The following is a 26,655-nucleotide window of genomic DNA, read 5'->3' on the forward strand; positions in this document are numbered from 1 at the left end:
TTGCAAGAGGGCTTTCCTGCCAGTACAGATCAACTGCTTGTTACCCAACTTTTGCCCGAACTGAAACCCCTGTGGAATGTCGATTCACCTTTTTTTTTTTTTTGGCTATGGCTTTGAGATTTTTCATTTATTATCGAACCTGTATTTTGCTTCAGCTTCCCATCTTCAGTGCAGATGAGACGACTGTCAAACTGAAATCCATGATCTATTCAGGTGACAACTAGCAGAACTCGCAGCTCAGAGCTGATATACTACATCACACTTGAGTTTTGGCAACCCCAGTACAAAACCTGGACGAGACCCTTTTATTACCACATTGTTGGAAAGCTGAGTGGAAAAAGTATTCTCGTAAATCCTCTGTCAGGAAAAAAGAAAAAACAAAAAAAAAAATCTGAATTTCAGTAAAACCCTAGGAGGAACGTTAGGAGTTTACAGAATTAGATCACAGTGTGCCTTGGCTTAGTAATGCTATTTGGAGAATGCCCTCTCTGAGGCCAGCTGAATGCCAGCGTATATGTATTTTTTTCCCCCCAGTATGGCACCTGACCCCAGTACCTGCCTTCTATTGAAACAGCTGCTTCGCTGGACATTTCATGGCCCAGAGTGACCTCTAGGCGCAGTCCCACTAAGGACAACAGCGGCAGGGACACATCCATGGCATCCAGTTCTCTACAGCTGACCGGGGTGGGTGCGAAAGACTCCATCACCCTGCAGCCACCACCATTCAAGCTCGGCTGCTGTTTAATTTCTGACTATAGCGATTGCCTCCTTGAGTGGCAGGGAGGAGCAGTGCCATCACTGCAAAGAGAGACCATAGACTCGAGAAGCCTATTATAACAAGGAGTAATAGCCAAAAATACAGCCTGGGAGATTAAGATGGGAAAACTTTTCCACTAGAACACAATGCAGCCTGGGGAGGAGGTGGGTAGAATCTCTGTTCTTTAAGATTTTTCTTCAGGATTTATCTGGACAAAAGCCCAGCTGACCTGATCTAGTGTTGGCAACAGTCTTGGATCAAGCACGAGGTCAGACTAGAGACCTGCAGTAGTCTCTTCCAACCATCATTTCTCTGATTTGATGAAACAGTGGGGCACTTTTAAACCGGGTCTGAGAAAAGTCATGTTTTTCAGTAAGGTAACACACTGACTGGCTGAATGCTACTGAGCTGGACCAGAACATGCGCTGTTCCAAGAGCATTAGCTTAACACCTTATCACCAACGCGCTACGGACTGGAGACCACATTTATGCCCGTTCACCTGCCTTCCTCTGTTCTGCAGGAGCGAACAACTGAGAGGCTTAACACATGTCTTCAGCACGGGACTTCAATTCCTCAACACAGAGACATCAGAGGTATTTTAGGGTCTGCCTCATGGCAAGACGCTGAGGACAAAGCAGTAAACCCTCCGCTGCCGCTCCTACACTTCTGATAATGGAGTTTCCTAATTCACAGCCATAAGGTGAAAATACAGCTACAGTATACCGGGCAAAGAGTGAAAGTTTAGCTACGTCTGACTTTTCCAGCAGTTCAACAATAAATCCTTTGAGTCACAGTGCTCCACTTCTACTCGCCTTTGTATCCTGTTAGTTAAAAGAACCAGTTGCAATTTTAAAATTATTTTTTATATCTGGCTTTAAATTCTTGAACAAACCTGCCCAAACTGTAAAAAGAATGAAGATCTTACCTGTAACTGAGATCTCGTACGAATTACTGGGAACAACCTTCATTATACATACCTAAAGACGCTGCTGCCTCTGAATTACCTGTGGTTTCAAAACTCCAAATGCTTCCAGTTTATGTCCTTAAATGTATTTTTTACAATATCCTTATTTTCTCATGAGCCTCAGTTTTAAAATCAAAGTTTATTAAAATGTCAAAAATAGAACTTACAGTTTCACATACGAAATAAGAGGGCATACATAGTACAGGCCTTTAGTAACAAAATAGGTGAATGATGCTTAACAAGCTAAAGCAGGTAGGTGACACCACCGGTCATTAACATACAACCTCAGGTTAAGAAAATCTAAACACTAATGCAAACATGCTCGTACATATCTATCGAAGGGGGAATAGTTCAATCAAGCGTGAGGAAAGTAGGCTGCCTCCATTGGGAGAGTGAACTAGATGCATCTCAGCAGCAGAGACTGGTGCAGACTCCTCTAGTATCCACGTACTGGAGGAAACGTAAGATGAACCAAAACCTTTATGGAGTAATACGTTATTGTCTTTTTAAAGCCTCATAAATCTGAAAAGACCTGAAGAGCACAATTCAAGGGCCCATCTGGGAACCTGACTTGTCGCTAAAAGATAAAACAGCAACTCGGGCAAAGGCTCCTGCTGGAAAAGTCCTTGTTCTGTTCTATTCACCAGGGTTTGTTGCTCAGTTCTGAGGCGAGTCTCTTGTTCTCACATCAGTAACTGCCTAATTTCTAGCAATCATCAGAAAGGAACGTATAAAAGATTTAATACTCTGAGTCCTTAATTGCCCTTTCTGTTAAAAATTAAATATTTGATTCATCTGAATATTCAAGAAAGACAACATAAATACAAAAGCATGTACATAATAAAAAACATATACTGAATTTCTTAACCATACCGCTCAACCAACTACTATATAGTGACTAATTATTTCTCATTCTAGCTTACCAGCTTATTTGTGAAATTCCATTCCTCCTACCTATCCAGTACCTTAGAGAACTAGGAAGGCTCACAGGTGTTTTGTGATATGGCTGAAGTCCTTCACTGAGCTGTGTTCTTCTTGCTCCTTGTGCTTTTTCCAGTTAGTAAGTAGCACAAGGCAACGATGTCAATACTTGCTGCTTGAGATGGAGTCCTGAATATTCTTCACCCTGCAAAGGAGTCCTCTGCATGGTTCAAACTATGCTGATCCTTAAGGGGAGAGGAAACTAATTTATTTAACTCTTTCTCAAAGGTTACCCCCGGCCTTTTCATGGCACATACAGGTAGCCAGAGCTTTGGGGAAATTTATTATGATTAGATTTCTCCATCTTTGTACATACGCATGCCGATTCCTGGCGATTAAATCAAATGGACAGACAGCACTGGATTACTTCTGAGACAAGCTTAACACAAAATACAAACTGCAATTCAGTTCAATACATTAATAATAATAAAAAAAAATCACCACAGTCATTTAAAACCACAAGGCCATCAATGTCATCTGCCAGCAGCCAGGCCCTTGTGTATGGCTACACCAATTAAAAAGAGTCAAAGTTCCTGCTAGTGACTCTCTACTAGTAACAAAAATGTATGAAATCCTGTAAAACTAGCCAAGACTACCATTAAATGAGAAGATATTCCAGTACAGATATGTAATCTAAGCTAGGGCATGGTTGATTGCATACATTTGTGCTACATATCAAAGCTACTTTAATAAAGTTTTAGAAAAAAGTAAAACCAAGAAGGCGGCACGTGCACCTCTGGGGCACTGCTGCCTACAAAAATCTACAGCCGAACGCTACCTCTTCCCTTTCGTTAGTGTCCACATGAATGGCGTGATTAAGCACGTTTCAGATCTGACGGGGGAATTACCTTTCATCTGTACAATCCACGTCAACTGTGCAACATAAAAGGAAACTCGGCCGTAACGTCCCTTGGATCACACCCCTTCCCCAACCTTTATCTTTTCATTTGTTGCATGGTACAGGACTTTCCATTTGACTTTATAAGGTAACTTTAGAAACCGTGAAGCTTTTATGAATTAGTGAGAAGGCAAACAAAGGGGAGGAGAGGAAATTAATACTTTAGTGGAGATAATCTTCTCAATTTTATCTAACTATACTGCTAGACCAGCTTACGTTTTCCATTTGAAGTCATTTTACTTAAGGGATGATGAGATGAGATGAACCAAAGTTTTTATGCATCATCTGAATCCTGTTTTTCAAAAGGCATCTATTAATAACGGTTAGCAATTCATTACCCTTTATCAAGAAGAAGACAGAAGTCTGGTTCCTAGCGGAAATCCAGGTCCAATTCTTGGTTTGGCTGAGGAGGCGATTCTGTGTGCAAACTTCATATTAAAGTTAGGGTTTATTCCAGCTTGTAGCCTCTGGGTCAGGCCAGGTTCCTGCACGCACCGTCACGTGTAATGAAAACTCTGACACTGGAATTTAAGATGTCATTTTTTGTTGCTAATGCGTAAGGTACCACAGAGTCCAACTTCCTCCACGATCATGTGGGCAATGAAAACAGTTTGTTCACTAAAATAAGCAAACATGACTTAAAGACACTCAGGGAGGAAACCTGGGGCCATTTTACATAGCAGATTTTTTTTCCCTCTCTCACTAAAACAGCAAGTCAAATACTTCCACAAAAGTCAGGATAAATTTTTGTTTGCAACTATGTTAGAAACCTGTATCTGAAAGTATATGCCAAATCAACCCACAATGACAGACAGACCTACTTTTAAAGTGGCTAGAAAATACTATTTTATACAGATGCTCTTATTGCACAAGTCCATGCAATCAGAGATTTAACTAAAATTAGACACATTGCAAAAACTAAAGAACCCCCCTAAAAATCCTAGAAAGCCTCCAGCGCTATGATACAAGCCGTGTTGCACAGTGAAAGCTCCAGTCAAAATGCTGCAAGAGGATATTCAAAAGTGCCTGTATCGTTCAGGCGCACAACCACCGCTGACAGCCTTCCTCAGAATTTAGATTTCATATGCAAAATGTCATTTCTTGTTTCTGGAAGAAAACTCTCCTCTAAAGCATCCCTTCCTTTGCCTGGTAAAACAAACACCAGCAACGAGCCTCTCGGATCGTCTCTTCCTGTGTCCACCGAACAAGGGGCGCCTCGTACCCTGTCTTGCCGATGCCTCAGGTCCAAAAGTGTTGTTTTTATGCAAACCAGGTGGTGGGGTTGATAAACAGAGTGGTCTCAAAGGAACAAGCGCATCGGCAAAGCCTCTCTCTACAGACAGGCAGGTACATGGAAATTCCTGGTAAGCGTTTGAAATGCCATTACAAGTCAGTACCCCGTTACGGGACCCGGGCGCTCTGAAGCTGCAAACCTGAACCCGGCACGCAGGGAAACTTCCTCTGAACTCAGTGGGGCCACTCGCGTTCGCATCTGGGAGCACAAAAGTTTGCAGGACTAAAGCCTTAAGACAAACCATTGTCAAGTCCATCCGAGTCTGTCCTTCCCAGAGCCAGATCTAGCTTGTGTGTTTGTCTTTCGTATATGAAAAAAAAAAATAAAGAACAAAAGATTTCCATAGGAACACCATTATCACTTTCTCCCCTCCCCCTTCTAATATTTTGGCACAAACGCATATGATATTCAATGCGGATATAAAGAAACAGATAATTGGATAGCACTGACAGAGTTATGGGACGTATTTGGCAAATTTGAACCATAAAAAACAAGTGCTAAGGGTTTTTTTCCAGTTGTGGAAGTTGTTTGCCATGACAGTTGCTGCAGGGAAAAAAAATATTAAACAGTCTGGAGCATGTATGTTTAAAATGAACATTTTATAATACAAGTAAATACACACTATCCCAATTTCTCCAGGCAAAAACACATCTCAGAGCATTTTAATCAGCTGAAATAAGTTTTAAACAGGGTTTTTGTGTCTGAGATGTCCTGGTTCATGCGCAGTCACATGTGACGGCAAGGGATAACCTATTAAATTGCATATTCCGAAAATGGCAGCAAGAGCCTGTTCACTTCCATCACTAGAGCAGACCTGGACACTGAATTCACTAAGCCTCTAAGACTTCAGAAGTGGCAGATACCATTCAACATACTGAGAAAAATAGAATACAAACTTTCTGTAGTTAATGCAAATAGACTGCACAATAACGAAGGCTTAACTTAGCCAGCCAGAGCTCCCCACGTGACAAATGTCTGTCTGTGAGCAGCTCAAGTCAAAAGTCACTGCAGCAGTATCAGAAGGAGCCTTAAGTTTGGCCTTTTGCTTCATGTCAATCCAGTCTGAGACCATCGGGGTATCAGCTGCATCCCTCAGGCATGAAGCAAGACTCTGCCTCCTTGTTAGTAGTCCGGCGTGGGAAATTCATTCCTTTTGGGAACGTTACTGGGGGAATTAGTTCTTGTGTGTGCTTTAAATGCTTCCTTTTCCCCCTACTGCTGCCATCCCAGGGAGGACAGGTGTGGATCAGGTAGGTGGTGACAGGAATGCACGAGCAAGAGTCATCCCAAAGTCCCACGGTATCTGGCTTTTCAGAGATGCTGCATGACACGAGCCCAGAGTTGTGTGAGGCAAACGGAAAGTTTCCTCCGAGCCGTCAGTGGCTCCTGCGTGCTCACAACAGTGCGGAGCGAGCGGCCAGACAGGCACGACATGGCTGGAGGCAGAGCACTGGCTTCTCTCCGTTGAAACAAAGTCCAGTTTTTTATCATGATAAACTTCAGCTTCAAATTCTAACTGCAATGGCCCATAGCATTGTAACCAAAGTGCTAACAGTTTCAGTGGAAGTGGCTTAAATGGGTATTTAGTTTAAAAAACAAAACAAAACAAAGAAAACCCACCTTTTTTTTTTTTAAGCAGATTATTTTCTCGTCACTTCAATAACTGGGAATTTGTTTACTATGCACTATGCATTTTGCTAAGGGTTAAGCCAATTCCATTTTCCAGAGTCTTTGTTCCCCCCACCCACCCCCAGGAGATGTTTCCTTAGGAGACACTGGAACAACGAATACTTGGGGAGCCCATTTGTGTAAGGACCTTGTCTAGCCACTGCAAAGGACCATTAAGATGCAGTTCAATCCAGCAGGGAGTACTGGTCACAGTCTGCCGCCTACAAGAAAGAAGGGGTTGGGGGCGAAGAGAAGGAAAAAAAAGAACATAAATGTGACTTACAAAACTTTACAAACGTGAAAAGGTTTTACAGCTACTGAAGCATTCTTTCCTGCTTAGACAATAGTCTTGCATGTGGGGCCAAAGGAATGTCTCTCCTCTATAACACGCTTTTGGCCTATGCTGCCAACTTCTTTTAAAAACCCTACCTTTTCTCTTTACATTTCTTATGATCCCAAAGGAGCAACTCACCATATAACCTATTTACTACTCAAATTCCTGAAAACAGGCAGCATCCGATTCCCTGAAGAGAAAGGAAGGTGTTTATCTAAGCAAAATTCTTCAGTTTTATTTTGCAGACCTTGCCTCTCCTAATTAGATAGCAATGTAAGCAGTCTACCAAATATGTTAAATTTCTCTATGTATAAGACAGGGGTATTCTCTTTCTACAGTTTCTTTAGGTTTTAGCGGAATGTGGAAGTGATGGAGAGAGATCACCACTCAGCCATTCAGACTCCCTCCTGCAGCCCCGCGGAGCCCTCTCCCTTCTGCGGCCAGAGCTGCTGCTGAGCATCCTTTTTGCACAGCTTGGGAGGGTGCGCTGGAGGTTTGAACCCTACACTACACGTGCTGTGTATGGGGCGCTCCCACAGATTTGCATTTTATCAGCTGCCTCAGAAGAAACAGAAATGCTACAGAGTGTAAGAAGTTGCAAAACCTATCAGAGAAGCAGAAACATGGTATTAAACCATGTGTTTTAAAATCCCTCAAGAGTTGGCGGCTGTGGCCTGAGAGTAGAGGGGGATGCCTTGCTGGGTCAGCACACCATGCTTTTACTTTCCCCTGCCACGAAGCACCTTCCCCCTCTCCTATCTGCCTCCGTTATTCTCCCTGAGGCCAGATCCCACGGAGTGTCTCCAGATGGTAAAGCAGGAAGAGATGGGGAGGAAAGGAAGGGAAGGGAGGGCAAGGCACAGGGCAAGGGGCTCTCCCTCCTCTGCCGAGGGATGGCCTAAGTCTTGTTCCAGGCAGAGAGGCAGGGACAGCTGCTGTGGAGGACAAGCATTACAAAGGCAGAGGAATAGCCTGGAAACAGCCTTGTTTTACACCCTCATTTCCCACAGAAGCTGTCCTTGGAATCTCGTCTGTGGGAGGGAGAAGCCAAAGTCTGCGGGGCCCAGAGAGAAACTGCTGCTGAAAAGGGGACCCTCTGCTCCGTGGGGCTGCCCTGCACTCCCGCTGCCATCCCTGCCCCTTCAGGACAGGGCAGAGGAGCAGGACTCCAGGGTACGGCTCTGCAAGGCTTTGCCCAAGGGCTGTAACCCGTTCTGTTCATGAATCTGTATCTCTCATCCTTTGAACTGAAAATGGAAGCAGCTCCTTGAAGGCACCGCACCCATTCCCAGCTCAGGTGCAGCTGACCGGAGCTGGCAGGCCAGGCGATGCCCCAAGAGTGGGTGTATGGGCAGGGCTTGTCCTATACAGCGACGTGTTTTGCATTAAAGGGTGTCTCGTGAACTGTTTGGGCAGGAGGACTGCAGGACAGGGAGAGCAGAGCACCCCTTGCTCTGTCAGCTTCAGTGAAGCATACAAACTTCTCGGGTCCCAGGAAAAACTAGTCTCCCTGAACTTAACACAGAGCATTCCCCTTTGCTGCCTGAAACCAGCCTAACACGGAGCAGTCCAACAACTGTCCCGGCAACACTGTACAAAAACCCGCTACCCGTGGGGCTGCCGCACTTCTGCCCTCTGCAAATCTATCACGGCAAACTTCATTCTGCCTTCCCACCTAGATGACCAACACATTGGCTCCAGCCTTTCAGAAAGGCAAACCCCCAAAGCTCTCCATGCCTTCAGCTTAGTCCACCGGGCTGTCGCTGGACAGAAGAGAACCTCTGTATCACAGGCTGCTTATGCAATTGGCTTCTCCCCCCTTCCCTCCACCAAATTCCTGGCACACAAGAGCACTAAACACCCCACCAATTAGACTGCTCAAAAGACTAAGCAGCTGAACCAGAAATCACTGGAACAGTGCTCTGGGTGCAGCTTCCACAATAACATTTTCATATATGAATCAGTTCGACAAATAAACGTGCTCTGACAAAGGCAATCAGATGTAGTATTTTGTGGCAAGGAAATGAAGGAGCAAAAGAGCAGCTTCGGCGCAGTCAGCGTGAGCGTAGGGTTTCACTGACTACAAAACTCTAATGAGATAGCTGACTTTCCGTAAGTCATGCTCATCTGGATTTCATTACGAGCCATGGCTGTGAGCCAGGGCTGAAATGCTCTGGCCTGGGTGCAGGACCATTTCAAAACAAAATGGACTCCAAACATCTGGAGAAATGAAGAAAGTGGGAGAGTAATGTGCAGGGCCCAGGCTCCAGCTGATACTATGGCATCTCCCCCGTCTGCTGCAGGCAGCTGTGCAAGGGGAGCATCGGCAGACAGCCTTGCTGCTCCAGGAGGCAGGGACTGCCCCCAGATTTTCAAATAAGGCCACAGATTTAAAGGGTAAAACAGTCAAGTAAGTATTTCAAAATCACATTTGGCTTAAATCCTTGCCAGCTTTCTCTCATAAAACGACATTCATTTTCCGACGAATTTCGTCTCCCCTACTTGTACTATTAAACACTGATTTCACTCCCTTTGCTACTTAACGGACATTTGCTTGGTAATGCAGCGGAGTGACAGCAACACAAGCTATGGAGTCCTACGTCCCTCACACTGCCTCCACTGTCCCTGTGTTGTCAGAATAACGATATCGTCAATTCCAAATGCCAGATCCTACTGCACCTCCTTTTTTATCTTCAATATTCACTGGGAAAAATAATAACCCTGTTTCTCTCACTGCCTCCGGTCACATTTAAGCAACTGCCCTGTGACAAGCACTAAGGAAAGGATGAGGAGATTTAACTATAATTTTACAGCAACTTTAACAGTTCTTCCAAATGTAAATTTTCAAGCCGACGTGCTTTTATTTTAATCCCATTAGTCCCTGGTAAAAGAAGCATCAAACCCAACCCCTATCTATTAGGAAGCATTCACACTGATAACAGTGTAGTTGTAAGACACTCAAACTATCAAATATACATCTAATTTAAAAAAAAAAAAAATAGTTCCTACACAGGCCGTCTGGATTTGTCTACTGTGCTTCAGGTAAAGCTCTTGGTTCGTACAACGCTGTGACCAACTGCACATGGTCTTCCACATATATCACATGATGTATGTTTTACACGGATAGGATGGGAAGAACAAGAGATGAGATCAACACATTCTCAACAGCTACAACCTATCTGCATTACTGAAGAGACGCTCTGCTCATTCCCCCCATCTTAAACGCTGAGTAAAGCAGCTTTGCAGAACACTATCCTAGGCTGTGAAATGCAGGAGCGGCAATGGCAAGCACAAGCATACCACAAAGTTTCATTCAAAAGGCCTGACCTGTATTCTGCTCCCCATCCCTTGACAAAGCTCATTCGAATTGTGCACATTCTGGTCAGCTGATACACAGCTTCGAAGCCCTGATTTACAGACTGAGCCAAGAGAGCGGCGAATTCCTGGTTGTTAAAAATCTTCAAGTTACATCCTGTGAAAAAAGAACATGACAAGAACAAGGCATTAGCTTAACTAGACTAAGAAATCCATTTCTTTCTGAGGATGGAAAGACACTCAATGCTGCTTTCCCATGTCCTCAGACCATGTGATACTATATACAGATTGTTTAAACACAGCATTTCAGAAAAGGAATCGAGGTTGCCACATTTCCACAACTCATATGCTAAGAAGGAAGAACCATGTTACAGGACAGAGAACGATGGATGCTAGTGCCCACACAGCATATTGCGATCTACAAGACCAGACATGGGATCCTCATGTGGAACCTCCTCCTATCTCCTTTACAATCATTTCCCTCATATTGTAACTTAAAAGCCTGACTATGACCGTAACACTTAACAACGGCAATCACTACAGGGCCTGAAAGAAAGGAATGCACAGGCTAAAAATAGGAACTCACTGGTGTTGGATTTATATGGTGTCCATCGGCAGAAGTAATGGAGAAGTTCTGAAGTGAAATCACTCCGGCAAGCCAGAAACCAGTTATCAGGGTTAAAAAGGCTGGTAGCAAAGCTGCTTCTTAAATGTAACTATCACGCACCGAAGAATTTTCCTTTAAAACTGGAGTTTTCCCCCAATGTTTAGTCCCAGCTAAAAGACTGGGAATAACTTATTCAACTGTTTTTAGGTGATAACCGTGAAATGTAACAACATCCTTCATAGTTTAAATAAATAAATAAATAAATAAACAAACAACTCTTAAAAAAAGTGTCACTATGCTTGCTTTCTCCCAGATAACCAGAAACAAGTTAAACTCTGAAACCTGGCATGCAACTAATGCTCATTTGGGATTACATATGAGCCAAGTCTGAAAAACAACCATTTGGACTGTGATGAATTGTATTTTTCTAAAATCACTTCTGAGCCTGCTCTCTTGGGCTGGACTCATACCGTCATCTGTTTTGGGCCGAACTGCATATAGCAAAGCGTAACCGCATGCAACAGCTCAGCAGCTGCAGAAACAACTACCCATTTTTGTGACCATAAAAGAGCACAGCCCAAGAGCCATGTATCTTACAGACAGTTTGAAGGGAAGCTGTGTCAGGCATATTGCAGTCTAAGGGGGGGAAATAAGAAGGGTGAGAGCATCAGGGCCAGGCTGAGCACAGAGAAAGAGCTATGGCAAAGAAAGCAAAAAACTTGATCAGGATCAGACTGCCAAGCTGTTCAGACTTCGCGACTGGATGGGAACAGGTCTCTCCACGACTGTGCCTGGGAGGAGTGGGTACGACTTGATCTTGTCAACACGGGAATGAAGAAACTGCTTCAAACCCAGCAAAGATTTGAAGATGAGTCTGAGAAGGCGGCCAAAGACTGTGGCAAAAGTGGGGAGAGCTGGAGTCCAAAAAATGTGCCTTAGATGAATCTACAGCAGAAATGTGGGTTGCTTATGTCTTCAGATGTTGACTCCAGCTGGGGTGGACTCTTGTGATGTGGCTGGAGAATTAAGTCATGTTTGCAACACTGGCAGCTGCTTCCTAAGCATCTAAGAAAGGAAACCCGTTAAGATGGGCCAAAGCTTGCAGTGTATGGATCTCTTTTCAAATGAAAGACAATCTTTATTCAAATATTTCTAAAAAAAGTTCATTTTTTAAATACATACATACTTTTAACTGTAAAAAAATTAGCTTTTGTAAACCTAGCTAAATAGCTAAATTCCCTTTCGAATGACATCCTCTCATCCTAGCTCTTTTGCATGTATCTAACAAAAAAGTATTTTCTTCCTAGACAGATGCAATAAATTCTTTTGTAATCTTTCACCATACTTTAGACCTATGTTTGCTGTAACCAGAACAACAAGGTGCCTGCAAATGCAATTTCCCTAGAATAAAACTAATTCAAAAAGCAGGGGAGGGGGGAAGTATTATTAAATGCAATTTCCCTAAAAAAAAACTAATGCACAAAGGGGGGGGGGGGGAAGTCTTATTACAGAACAGAAAAAAGTAACAAATCTATTATGGGTGAATCTAAATTATGAAAAATTTCCTCCGTTATATTCTTTTACTTAAAGGTACAAACAAAATTATAAACATGACTATCAGATAATTACAATATAATAATGGACTGATAAAACACTGCACGGAACAAGTGGCAGATTCTGCTCTTAGTTCTGCTTAGATACTGAAGTACTGTTTCTTCCTACTTGTATGAATGTAGTGCAAACAATTGTTGGAGCATAGAACAGATTGTTGTAGCATACAACAATTGTTGTAGCCTCCTTTATCAGTACCTTCATCCTATACGCTACAAAAAATGCCCTGCTCAAGTTGTCAAGTTGCTTATAATAGGGTTCAAGTTTCTGATAGTTGTCAAGAACGGAGGTCAGCAAATCCATGCCTACCTTGACAGAGAGCCCGCTTTCCACAGCAAGTCCCCGTCTGCAAAAGGTGAAGCCTGCATAGGATCACAGATAAGGCATATTTCCTTACCTGGTGGAATCTTGCAAACTGTTGCTGGGTGCCAGCCGTAGCGTTGGTTGCAGTTGGGAGACTGGACAAAAATGGCACTGTCACTAAGGCACTCGGCAAACACCTCACCACCAATGTAGTAGAGTCTTACTCCTCTTCCTAGGAAACACATGGCACAGTTTTGGTTTAGCTTAGAACAATCATCTGCAAAATCTGCAAGGAGAGCTCGTAGAGACGTAGACAACCTCTGCATGAGACAGCTCTCAAAAAGCAGATAAACTATGAATGATGGAAAATGAAAACCACCTCTTTTGGCCCGCTGGGTAATCCCATTAGGGAGCAATAAATGTGCTCGGTGAGCGAGTTAAGCTGAGGAAGGCAGGAGGACCAATTTATAAAGTCAGAATTGCACTCTCCGGCCCCATTGTCAATCACAGCCTAGACTGCATAAATTTACCACCTCGCAGCCTGCTTACTCCAAACATACATGTCTCTGATATTTTCCATATGAATGTTCTATCAGCTAACATATGGTTTTCAACCTTTTCTGAAAGTCATCGCAGCTGGATACAACTGTTTGTTTATTTACTTAGCGATTTAGAATTAAATTATACAATGTTTTCAAATCATCGCCTTTTGTTTGAGATTACATAGTATACAAGGACAAACATACATTTCCCATAGGGATTTACACAAATTATAAAAATCGCAGTTAATAAAGAAACAAATTTCAGGAATACATCTTTGTTGCTCAAATAAACATTTGCTGTGGTCTTACATTCCTATTTGAATATCTTGCTTTCATTCTTCCATAGAGCATAAGGAGCCTGCTGAATTTGAAGACTGATTTCTGAATCTTGGTGGGTTTTTTGGGGTTGGGGTTTTTTTGGTGCTAGAAATCATAGTAAGGAAGGAGTGTCCTGTATGAAGTTTACTGCTCAAGAAAGGGTATAAAGGGGAGCAAAATCAGGACAAAAAGCAGGTCCATTTTTGATAGAAGTCAGCAGAAAACACAGCAAAGCAGAAGCAATTTTGCCTTTTATTAAAATTGCATAAATCTGGGATATTCTGTTTAGTGCAAGTTTAACTAAAAAAAAAAAAAAAATTTTGAATGTTACCTTGCAGTATAAGCAGGAAAAGTGGAAATTGAGATGAAAATCAAGGAACTAAGTTTCCATTTATAAAAGAACAGTCAGAAAATAAAATAGTGCAGGAGGGAACAGGAATACACAAGATTATCACTAACATCCATCCAAATATAGTTCAGAAGAGTGTGTGTAAAAGTTTAAATTCTGTTTCTCTCTATGACATGCAGCAATTTTAGTGTTCCTCAGTGCATTTTTTTTTTATACTTTTATGAAAAAATGCAATTAGTGTTCCTTTATGGAAGATTTGCCTGCTAAAACACCATGGATAATCAAACATAGCAGTGTTCTAAAACTGACCAAGCTGCATGCCGATTAGGTGAATAAAAAGCTTTACATGCATGTCTCCACTTCCCACCTTGAAAGACACTGACTAAAACAAGGAAATAGAAGTTACCAATGTGTCGTCTTGTGAGTTCCACTGACGTATTTCTGTTCACGTTAGACAATAAACCAAGGCAGAAGCGTTCAGAATTAGATGGGTCAGTGAAACCATCCACGGTCATAGAGGGCTGAGAGGCATGGAAAGTCTCTCCCACTCGCTGGTTGAGTTCATAGTAGGATATCGAGCACCAGAAAGCCGGCTCGCAGTAGGTAACAGGCTGCAGATCTGCACAAAATAAAAAGCAAAATGAATCACAGGCCCTCAGGAGGGATGGGGGTGTGTGTGGAAAAAAGCGACCGTTTGAAATATTGTTCTGCTTCATTCCTTGGGCTCACTTTAACCATCAAACTTTAATTACTTGACAGATTTTAATGGACCACAGCTAGAAAGTTACATCATCCCTGAAGCTTTTGGCACATGGAACAATCACAAATAGTCAAAGATAGTTGTCACTTAGCAAGTGGGGTGTCACTTAACCATCTTCATACTTGGAGAAAATTTAAAAAATAAACTTAGCTTTACTATGAAACGTGGGATCACTTTTAGGTAGCCAGTACCCTAAAAGGAGAAAAGAAAAGGAGAGAAAAGGAAGAAACAGAAAACCTTAGAAAAAGCAGACCACAAACCTGCTTTCAGTAACACAGGTCTCCAGAACCCTAACGCTGTGCACTTACACCAAGTAGCCAGCAAGTCCAACTTGCGTTCTTACCAACTGTTACGATCTCTCTGGCATTGATGAAACCAGTAGAGTTGTCTGCAATACGCACCAAATTGTATGCAATACTGGCATCAAAGTAATTTAAAAATTAGATCCTTTCTTCCAGTCCATTTGATCTCAAATTTTCAAAAGCAAATCCCCAATAGATGATGACACATCTCTTATTGGGGTTATGGTTTGACTCAGCCTGTGGACCGAAGCGAAAGGACTGAAGTTCATGAGCAGACTGAGGCCGAGGCAGTCTCAGGAAGACAATACTTCATACGCATGAAAGGTGGGACATTCAAATGGCATCGAATGATTTAACTGCTCCCACTGAAGCCAGTGAGATTTCACCAGAGGAAGGCTCAAATCAAATATTTTTGGAAATACTGCACTAGATGATGCCCAGTCCTGCTGTAAGCCAAGAATCTGCTGAGCAGAGGAAGTGGAAAACATAGCTAATTGATAAGTGCTCTATTCTCCACATTCAGTGCAAGAAATAAAAGCAAGGGAAGAATTCCCTCCAGTCCTCCCCTCAATTTATCACTTCATCCCCATTCAAATGGCACTTACAAGCAGAACAGAGCAACTTCCCATATGGTCAAAGAGTTAACATCAAGCAGCAAAAACCAGCTTTTTCCATAGGCTTTCCCATCTGTTGTTCCTGCAAGGCTCAGGCGAATCTGGGGCTTAAGAGATCAGCTCCAAAAAATCAAAGACAGGTTTTTACCATCGCAGCCTCCGCTCACACTGAAGAGAGCGTCTCTACTGAGGTTTGAGAGCCATTTCTCTTCTGGTACCTGCTGTTACTCCGTAACTTTTAGAAACGGGTTGAAGCAGCCTGGCTTCAGCCAAAAGACATGCTGGTTTCCTCTCCATTAGTGTGGTGTATGAGTTCCCAAAGTAGCTAATAATCAGAAAAAACTTTGGTTTCTGCTTTGTTACAAGCTTTGCTGACAGCAAATAAGGCACTGAATAAAAGTGCATCTGGGGATCTCTAATCCTTAGCCGATCTTCAAAGTTTGTGAATTCTGGAGCTTATATCCATTCCCAGCTTCTTTCACAGTCTCTCTCTTTCCTTAATTATATAATCCAAAAGAAAAACGCTCTATCACAAGCAAAGCCCAGTGTTCCTGCTCTCCTCCACACATTCACACCCACAAAAGGAAAAGCATATCTTCCTCTTACAGAAAAGGACATAATGCTCAAAGCGAAAGCTAACAGAAGGCAGCTCAACAGAACAGGGTTCGCTACATCAATTTAAGGGCACACCTGCTGTTTCTTCACATTTTAAACAATTTTATAGCTTAAAGCAAGCCCCTCTCCTGACATGCACAGATGATATTGAACACATCCAGGAGTCACACAAGTTCACTGTCTCTGCCTTTTTCTCTTGTATGACATATTTGGTTGTCCCACTGGAAACTGCCACATCAGGCATACAGGCATATTTCTCCAGTACCAGCCTCAGTTCACCAATTAACAGTCGTGGCCTGCAGCAGTAATCTGTACACATTGTAACTGACTCCAGTGCAATTTGTATAGAGGTACAGCAAATACCAGCACTAATCAAAGTCTCTTAAGGTGTGTCCACCCACTTAAGAAAACAGATAGTGTTCCACAGGACTGTGTTCTTATTCCACAGCAAGTGCCTTTCTAATTGAAAGGCTGCTCAGCTCCAGAAAAATCAAATCAACTTTTGTTGATCCTTAAGTAATGTCTTCAGATTGGTACTATTCAAGTTATAAAAACACTGAAGCCTGTGTTGCTCTCTATGGTTTCGTGGTCCTTTCCTTCAGAAACCACCTCCGCTTGGTTGCGACTCAAGGGAACAGCGGATTCCCCACTGAAGAATGTACGGATATTTTATTTCCAGCTTATTTGCAACTTGAGGAAAGACACAAACCAACAAATCCTATTTTGAAGAAAAACCTGTCTCTAAAAAATGCAGCCAAGCTTTTAATGATGCTGCTTTCTCCTGTGATTTGTGGTCTTAGGCTTCAGCTTAAGCTGTCGTGGGATGGGCAAGTTTCCTCTTGTGTTAGAGCTGTCCTGAATATTCATTTTCAATTTATGATTTACTGTTTGAGGAAAAGCAAGAGAATGTAGCTCTGCTAAAGCCAAAGAATCCTGAGGGGGTACACAATCAACTAAAACATGATGCATTAAAACCAAGCAAATCCTGCCTGAATCGTCCCCATACAATTTCAACCTCGACTCACTACAGCTTTGCTTTCACAAGTGTCCACTGAGTATCGGGATGCTACCCATATTGCATCTTCCCTACAAGATGAAAGTACTATCTGTTCAGCTGCAGAGGAAAAAAAATCTGCTGGCTGCTTTGCACACTCTACAGTGCGTGCTCTAAGCATAAGAGTGGTTGTTACCCTAGTTTCAGTTAATGCGTTTGATACACAATGTATATCAGAAGTTACTGATACATGTTATCCAACTGCATTAGTTGCAGCTACATCACTTGTAACTCCCTCCTCAGAAAGGAAAAGATAAGTAGGTGTGCACACTCCCTTCCCCTCTGTACTTTGAGAAGGGCTGTCTTTTCACTGCTTTGGGAAATAGTGTTTCAACGCAGAGAGTAACAGAGGCTCATGTTACTGATGGATTTGACCATAGGGTATGTGCTTATTTCACTTACAGCTTTTGCGTCAAGTCTTTTGCGGAGCAAACACTGACAATGGATTTCCTGTACACCGAGGGACTGCCTCACTCCAAAATAACAATACGCATGCAACCTCAGGCCTGGCCCTTGGCCAGCGTAAACTCCCTGACTTCATTCCGAATGTCCACATAATGCTGGCAACTCTCCTTTCATTTTGGTTGTTTTCCGTATTTTCTCCAGTTCATATTTCAGTAATACAGAAGAGATCATTGGATATATTTAACTTCCATTTCAAGCTTATGTCTGACAACTGAAAATTTGACAACTGAAAGTTTGGACCAAAACTAGAATGCTACCACATCAAATGCACAAGCTGAAAGGAGAAAAAAAAAAAAAATCCCAATATGTTACCTTGCAACACTTCTGTGCCTGTGAATGGAAAGATGAAACTCCCTAAGTTCCTTCAACCCTGTATTGCAGTCTTTCAGCTTTATGCTGAAATACATACATTGCAGCTCAAACAAACCTAGCTTCTATTGTCCTAGTTGGTTTACCGCATGCTAGTTTATTGCCTTTGTAATTCTCTGGAATATGGCCATGGAATTTAAGTCCAAAGTTTAGCTTACACAAATTAAACTGTCTTAAAAGCTTCGAGTAGTTCTGGTCAAATAAACGGACATCAATACTGTGACATTATTTTCTTAATGGCAAAACTGCAAAAACCCACCGCACTCGGCGGCTGAGAGCTTGCTGATAATTTTCCTCATTGCACACTGTTGTGTTTTTTAAATTTCTATTCAATTTTCTTAACAAACACACAGAGAAAGCCTGATTAAACTTCTGCAGATCAAAGTACAGCCCTAGACACTGGAGTGTTCTATTTATCCACAGAATTGTATAGCACAGCAAAAGCAGGAGCGCTGCAGGACACCAGCCACCAACTAACTTCTGTCTAACTAGAGAGAGAACCTGCAAAGCTGAGAAAAAGTTCTACTCTCACAGCCTGTGCAACCCCTTTCTGCGCGGCAGGGACCATCAGGCTGAAGGTCTGATGGGCTGCTGGTATGTTCACCCACACTGCTATAAGCAGCTCCTTACTTTAGATATGTCATCTACAAGGTACAGATGATGACAATTTTGTCATTGGACAGTTTTAAGAGTCGCTCAATAAATGAAATGGCATGTAGCTATTTTGTAGCTTCCTCACGTGCAAAAATTTACAATAAAATTTTTGAGAGAGACAAGAAGTTCTAAATTTGTGGAAGCTCTTGCCTAAGAGCAATAAATATTTGGTTTGCAAAACTTAAAGGTATCTTTTAGCATTGGTAAGTTAAAATGCTTTTCTGATGTCTGCTCCTTAGACTACAAAGAGATTCCTTGTGGTTAACCAGCTTCACCTGCTCCTACTTAGTTATTTGTCACCAGACAGCACATTAGACATCTGATGGGCCCATCAGCTGAGCAGCATGTGTCAACAACCAGTGTCCTTGTTAGAAAGGATATGTGTTGGGGCCTCTTTCCTAGAAACTCCTTTCTTCCTTATGTAAGGCAGATGCCATAGTCAACTTGTCAGGTTGGTTTTGTTACATGTAATTGGCTTTTTATTTTTAGGTTGAAAAAAAATGCTAGGAATTCTCATCAACTCCTAGGCAGCACACTGGAGCATAATGGTTTTGAACAAAAAAAGAAAAAAGGAAATAAAAATAAGTCAGCCATGTATTCTCTTCTTAGGCTTTAACAGTTAAAGCAAATAAAAGTTTAGTGGCACCATGGCAATATATTCCATGTTTTGGGGGGGGAAAAAAAGGCAAAAAAAAAAAAAAAGAAGAGAAAAGAAAAGAAATCCCCCCTTCAACAGCCCCAAGATATCCACAAGTCAGCCAATGACTAACAAATTTTGGAGCAGTGTCAAAGTACCCTGCGCCAGGATTAACAGCATATGTAAACTTTACAGCTATGGTTATTCAAGAGTAATCTCAAGTGGCCTCTGTCTGCTGGCTTAATGAACATTTAGAGAACTGATCCTGCAGCTAGCCAGAGCTATGAGTGCTTTTTATGACAGTCCGTTGAGAGCATTTTCAAATAGGGTAAGAGCTCAAACTGATGAAGATCAGACCTTTTATGTCTATAGGTATGAAAATAAAGGGCAGAGACATTTGAGAAGATAATAGAGGTTCAGAGATAGCCACAAAACCTCTAACAGTATCTCAAAGGTAAAGGCCCTGTTCAACTGCTATTCCTTCTTCTTCAGCTTTCCTCCTCTTTACTGGCTACAGGTTATGGAGTGAATCAGTGACATCAGTGGTCTAGTATAGCACTTAGGGCTGGACTATCTTCCTGGTGCCTAGGATGGAGTTATGTGGGGGAAAGATAACTCAAGACTGCAGCGTAACTTGAGTTTGCTTGAAGAAAACCAACTGGCTGGTCGGTCAGAAAAATCCCACAGTGCATCTGTGGTTTGCACCTACAACATTCCTCCAGGCTCATTTGAGCATAAGACCCCACAAACACCTCTGATGCTCAAGTAAGGTTGTCCGTGACATCTGCACCTCTCCATATGCTAAACAATTCCTTCATCAACGCCCTGCCCTCTCTCCATTTATTTGGACTTTCCAGCTGCATGCCAACCCACTAGCCTCCTCCAGTTTGCTCTGCTCAGACTATGCTCAATTTCATCCTATAATAACTTACACACCGGGGCCATCAGTTGTTCCAGTGGTTTAGGGCACTGGGACATGAGGGCTCTGGGCTGTTTTATCCCTATGCGATCTAGGGATGTCCCTCAGGTGGACTTACCCTGTGGTCTGACACCATCCCAGCACTCGTGGTTTTGTTAGGAGTCCCCAGCCACTGCCACCCAAACCCTCAAGGCCATGCCTATCTGTGCTGTGTAACTGCACACTTGCTCTGCTGGGAACGTGAGTTTACTCCCGAGCTGGGTTTACGTGAGGATGTAATGCATTTGCTGCCCTTCAATCAAGCAGATGATTGCTTGAGCTGATGAAGCAGTGCAGGCAAATCTGTTGGTCTGAACCTCAGCCCCCTGTCCACAATATGTGGACAGCAGCATTCACCCTATAATGGATGTAACACCAAGTTAATAAACATTAAAAAATTGCAAGGCACTCTGGTACATTGTAAAAGAGACCAGTAAGCACTACAAATTTACAAAGTAATTTTCCAGGAGACAAAATTTAACCTCAATCTGTGTCCTTTAAAAATATAAGAACACAAAACCACCAGCAAAACAGACAGACATATTCCTTGCAAAGTCATGTAATCAAAAAAGTGTATTTTTGCTGCAGTCCTTCACTCATTCTTTCTGGTATTTGTCTGCCAACATTTTTTGTTTTTTTTATTTAACTCTCTGATGTAAGTTCAGATTTCTTTATTTCATATAGAGTTACTATGAACCACTTACCACAGTGAAGAGGATTAGCAGAAAGGAACATCAACAGTGCTCGCAACCTCATCAAAAGTGCACAACCTCAAGAACTAACATCATCATTAAAATGTCACTAGCTTGACTGTAATTAAACACAGTTCTCAATATCACATGCTTACCCAGATTATTGTGTGCTGGAGACATGGGGTTTGGTGATAAGTTTGGAGAACCTGAAAATCAAGACATTATTATTATTAGCATCCACACAAGGAAAAACACTTGCACAAAATTGTCAGCGCTGCCCAGGCTTGTTGGAGGGATAACCCACTTCTCACTTAAGTCTCGCTTTGCGACACCAGCAGCTTCTCTGATGCTGATTACTCTTTACATGTGCTTCCAAATGCTATTACTTATTATATCAACTTGCTACATCTGCAATACTGCTATGCATCTTCATAATGCATTCACTTAAGCTTAACCCATTAATTTTCAATTTTTTTTCTGTTTTACTTTCACTTGCAGTTATCAAAACTCCAGGTACCACCGGGACAGCTACAGTCAAACCGAGTTAGCTGGGCATTTGAGAGCTTGATTTTACATTGCTAGGCACAAAACATACTCACTCATAAGAGTCGAAAACGTACCACTTCATATCAACAAATCTTACTGGTTTTGGGACAATGGAGTATTGGATCAAGCTATACAGATCTGACCAAACAACTGTCAGAATTTTATCCCCAATCATTTCAATTTGGTCCAAAAATTCTGTGCATATATTTCAAATATCTGCACTTGGATGCCCAGAGCAATTTCCACAGTCTCTGGATGCCACATGGATGCAGACAGGTGGTACAGCCCATTTTTTCTTTTCCTCTCACACTGAGTTCGGCTGATTTCTTTAAAATGTGTTTTTTTTTCTATAAAGAGGGAAGTCCATGACATCTGAAGGAAGAAGGGATATAGCATTTGAACATAAATTGGGTATTTATAGCATCTTCCAGACCAATCCTATTCCAGTCCACTTTCCCAAAAAGCCATACGTACATTCCACATCAACCACATCACCAATAACTGTGTGCACTAAAATGGTTTGTGTCAATAGGCTTATGTTTGATGTAGACAAACAAACCCACACTGCCTTCCTCCATCTGTATAACTGCGATGAAAGACTGCAAATCAGTCATCCCTCTTTTAGAATCCCACGTATTGTCTACGGCTGAAGACATGCAGAGAAACCAAGATATTTGTGTGCAGTATTTGCATTAATTAGTTTATATAAGTGCCATGTACTTGCATATCCCTCTTGCAAAGCATCAGCCCTTCTCACCAAGGATGTGTTTTTGCTTTTCAAGCAAAAGCTTTATGAATTCGGAGTCTGATTCAGTGGTTCTTATTCACAGCAGTGACACCACTCCGATCAACAAGATGTCTTAAACAGTTACCCCCGGAAAGATGAGACCTGCATGTTTAATTTTGAAGTGTTGATACAGGTTAGCATGAACACTAAGGCTGCTCATTCTACACGTGGTTACTTGTTTTCTTGGCAATGAGAGAGTGAACCTAGACTTTCAACTTTCTTTGGGATATATCCACTAAACGATAAACCCATTTAAACACAAATCTCCTAGCGGTCATTTCAAATATAGTTAAACTGGACATTTCAGTAAGTAAACAACCAAATGACCAGAAAAATGCCTCTGCAGAAAAGTGCCAACTACGTGCAAAATTTTCACTTGCATACAGTTGCATGGACGCAAATACAACACAAACTATCATCCTTAGATGTGTCTCCACTGTTTCAGGTTCCTGCTTAGTACTGTCTAATGATGGACGTTGGGGAGAACAGGAACATGCTGTACCTTTCACCAGCAGCTCTAAAACATACAGCCCTGTGCTTTACATGAGATGTCAGGCTACATTTGCACTCCTACAGGGATAAAATACCTCAAGCCACCATCTGATCTTCAGTGCCCCAAAGGAAAACTTTAAAAGAGTCTCTGATATGACATAGAAAGCTGTAGCAAGTGGCAAAAGATGACTTACCTGCATCCATGCTGGGGTTCATCTGGTGGTCACTAGTTTCTCCATCCTCACTCAAATAGCCTGGAGGAGGTGTCTCTAGAAGCATAAAATGATCATACTGTCATTGCAACTGGATGCAAAGTCTGGATTTTAGACACCAAAAACATTTACTTTGTTATTCACACGGAGCTAAATTTCTTTTTTATTACTTTTCTTCCTTAAGCTGCTGAAAGGAGGAGCTGGCACAACCAGGGTGATAGTCATAGCATATTTGTGAATAACAGAGAAGGGGGAAACAAAAAAATGGGCATTTTCAGTCCCATAAAACTTTAAGCCATGTAGACAGTTTTCTGTCCACATATTTTTCCTCTCCTGGTATACAGCTGCATAGCTTGTCCATGCAAATAAGGTGTAAATTGCTTGTAAAAGAGATACATAAATAGAAGAGCTCAATTCCATCAGAAATTTAGAGAGTTTTACTCAAATTAAAATGGCTGAATTTCATTCAAATCTAAACTTGCTAAGGGAACATTCAGCTTTAGATTTCACAACAAACTGAGTATGTACTACAGAAGGGAAGAGGTGAGTTTAAAGAAAGAAAACAAAACTATAAACAGCACTGTTGTGTGTCTACATTTACAGCTTTCATCTATTTTTGTATAGGTTCCCACTCCTTAGCTTCATAGTAACGATGGAAAGAAAGACTTTCCAGTCATCCAGCTTGGCATACATAGACACGATTCACTGTGCAATATGACCCTTTTCCCTCTGCTCACTGTACAGAAGATACACAGTACCTGGAATGTAGTTGCTCTGTGGCTCGATACCTGCTGGGAAGTTAGTGTTCTCTGGAATAGAATGACTATAATCGTCTAACGGCGGGAACTCAGCTGGGATCTCTGTGTGCCGAGGCACCAGCACTGGAGGTAACACTGCACAAATGGAAAGGAAAAAAAAAAATAGAACAGCAATGTTAATAGCTTTAAAATAAAATGACTGAAACCCTAGAAAATGAAGAGAAACCAGTTTGGAGTAACACCCTTAAATACATGCAACACCAAAGTTGCTAATTAAGGGACACAATTTGATACTTGCTTCTGAAATAACAGCAGCAGTTAAAGATGCTATTCTTAACATATCTCAGCTGGGGACGGGATACGTGCTTATCTGAACACACGTAGTCTGTTGCCCCTTCAACAAAAGGGCAAAGAAACAGGTCTTCTTGAAAAACCATTTGAGAGAAGTTATACCACATGATTCAAAAGGAATAAATTTCACATAAAATGGAACAGCAAGGTAGGAGTAGCATAAACATCCAGACTGGTTCTGCAGATTTGTTGTGACACGCAGCAGAACTATCTGCAGTTCCAGATGAAAGTCTCTTTCGGAGGCAGGAGGAGACTTCAGAACAGGAAGTTCAGTTGTGTTGGGAGCTATTCTTAGATCTACTTCAACTTAAAAGTAAGTTTATCCTTAATTTAACACCAACAATTAGGGACACATACAACACTGCTGTAGTTCATACTTGTATCTACTATGCGTGTGAGTTGTTTACGTGCACACAACGCCACATTAGGAACCTGGCAACAACACAACCTGCTCGACTTGGATTTTATTGACTTAAAATGATATTTCCCCCTGAGTGCAGATTCATAAATTATTCTACTGTGTACAGTAAGAGATTATCATCAATAATAGATATACTTCGGTTTTAAAACCCTATGCCAGCTGCTTTATTCAATTTTGAAATGCACTTATAAATCCCTTATGCTGGTACTGAGAAGCTGAGGTATCCACACATAGGGTCAGCAGTACCTGGCGTTTCCACTCTTTGGTAATGATACGGATTCACACAGACTTCGTCCTTCTTCATGTTAAAGGCATACTCGCACATCTCCATGGCACGCAACTCATGGTGGCTATGAAGGTCTGGCCACCGCCACAGCCGGCAGTAGATCACATGGGGAAGACCTTTCCGGTGAGATACTTGCAGCCGGCCATCTAATGATCTGCAGTCAGAACATAAAGATGATAGCAAATTAGACTGGCATTATACATGTATAGTACTGACCACATCCCATCAAACACTACACAGGGGAACCTAATGTGAAGATTGCAGACTTCAGCGGGAGGCTCAAAGCATAGGCTGCCCAGCCAACTCAGTATCCTGACACAATCCCAAAAGGTGCTAGTCACCAAAATCCACTGAGGCAGTGCTGCAAGGAGGCATTCCAGTCCCAGTCTTCAGGCCAAGAAGTTACCTCTGAAAACTGTAAAATGTTTCTTTTCTTTAACAGCCCTGCTCTGGATTTATTAATTTTCTGAAAAAAGGTTAATTTGGAGGCAGAGGCAAGGGCTACAGCAAGTAAGAATACATCAATTTAGTGGTACTTCTTGGGCATTTATGTGTGTCCTAACAAACACACCATTTGCATGTGTGTACATGCAATGTACAACAATTTATGCTGTGCATGTAAAGGTATTACATCTTAAAATATGTGCTAATAAAACTGGACTTTTAAAATACAAAGAGACGTGAATTTCCATTGTGACAAAATCATCCCAAATTGGTATAGTACCTTTTCTTTAAACAGTGTTCACGAACATTACCAAAAAGCTTCCAGTTGCATTTTCCAAATTGCAGCTTGAAAGCAAAAAATAGGGTTTTTTTCAGCATTGCTTACTTTTGTTTTTACATCTAGCGTGTGTCTCCTCCAACTCATTTTTCACCTAATCCTACCCTCACCCCAGAAGAGCCTGTTCCTACCAAACCTTCCTGGGAAGCAAGACAAGTGTGTTCAAATCCTCTCCAGCAGAGGAAAGAGTTGGAGCAGGGTCTCCTCCATCCTGAATGAGGGCTCCACTCCCTGAGCCACTACACGGGAACTGCCCCCAGGCACTTTCTTTGAAGTCTAACCCTTCATTTCCCTTGCTTTTCTTAGTGACTGAAATGAAACACTTCAGGGGTTTGGTGAAATGAAATATTTCTATTTTTTAATTTGTCAAGGAAAGAAAAAAAAAATTGAAATTTTACTCAGAATTATTTCCCTTGGTTCTTTGTGTTGGCAGCCAATCTAGAAAAACAAAACAAACCCAAACCAAAACACACAAACAATTATTCAAACAGTGGTTGCGCTAGTCTTGGCTGCCCTAAGAGAGTTTTCCCAAAAGCTTCTCTGGCAGAGTTTGGTAACACACGCACCTCTTGTAAACACTGCTACAACCATGAGGAAGGCAAAATGCAACCAATTCAAGCTATTACTGACAAGCACTTGATTTAGGGGAGCAGGAAAACATGTCATATAACTGTTACGTATGAAGTATATAAGGAATCTATGCCATCACTGAGGGACTTGCTGGTACAGGTTACAAAACATCTAAAACCTGCAAGTATATTACAGCCCTGAAAAATGCACAACACCCACAGTTACTATTTATAGTACTTATTTATAGTGTGTCTTTCTTCATATTGTGCCTGTTATTTATGGGTCACGTTCTCTTCAGACTTCACTCTTCAGACTGCTCTGTGGACAGGGTGACCATCCAGCTGAGTATCTGGCACATTTTCCAAGTGTGTTCTTATGCTAAACTCCTT

General features: G+C 41.9%; 1 protein-coding gene across 1 annotated transcript; it reads right to left on the reverse strand.

Moving 5' to 3' along the window:
* Nucleotides 1-1,845: 1,845 nt before the first annotated feature.
* On the reverse strand, nucleotides 1,846-25,065 carry SMAD3 (SMAD family member 3). Its single transcript, XM_009321446.1, has 8 exons — nucleotides 24,876-25,065; nucleotides 23,858-23,992; nucleotides 23,082-23,156; nucleotides 21,218-21,268; nucleotides 14,349-14,561; nucleotides 12,828-12,965; nucleotides 10,225-10,369; nucleotides 1,846-6,784 (listed from the first exon to the last, which is right to left on the reverse strand). The coding sequence occupies exons 1-8, from the start codon at nucleotides 24,958-24,960 to the stop codon at nucleotides 6,661-6,663; spliced, it is 966 nt and encodes a 321-aa protein (XP_009319721.1). The 5' UTR covers nucleotides 24,961-25,065; the 3' UTR covers nucleotides 1,846-6,660.
* Between the last annotated feature and the right edge of the window lie 1,590 nt (nucleotides 25,066-26,655).

Source organism: Pygoscelis adeliae, unplaced genomic scaffold, assembly GCF_000699105.1.
Source record: "Pygoscelis adeliae isolate BGI_AS28 unplaced genomic scaffold, ASM69910v1 Scaffold13, whole genome shotgun sequence".
In the NCBI taxonomy this organism is placed as follows: Eukaryota; Metazoa; Chordata; class Aves; order Sphenisciformes; family Spheniscidae; genus Pygoscelis; species Pygoscelis adeliae.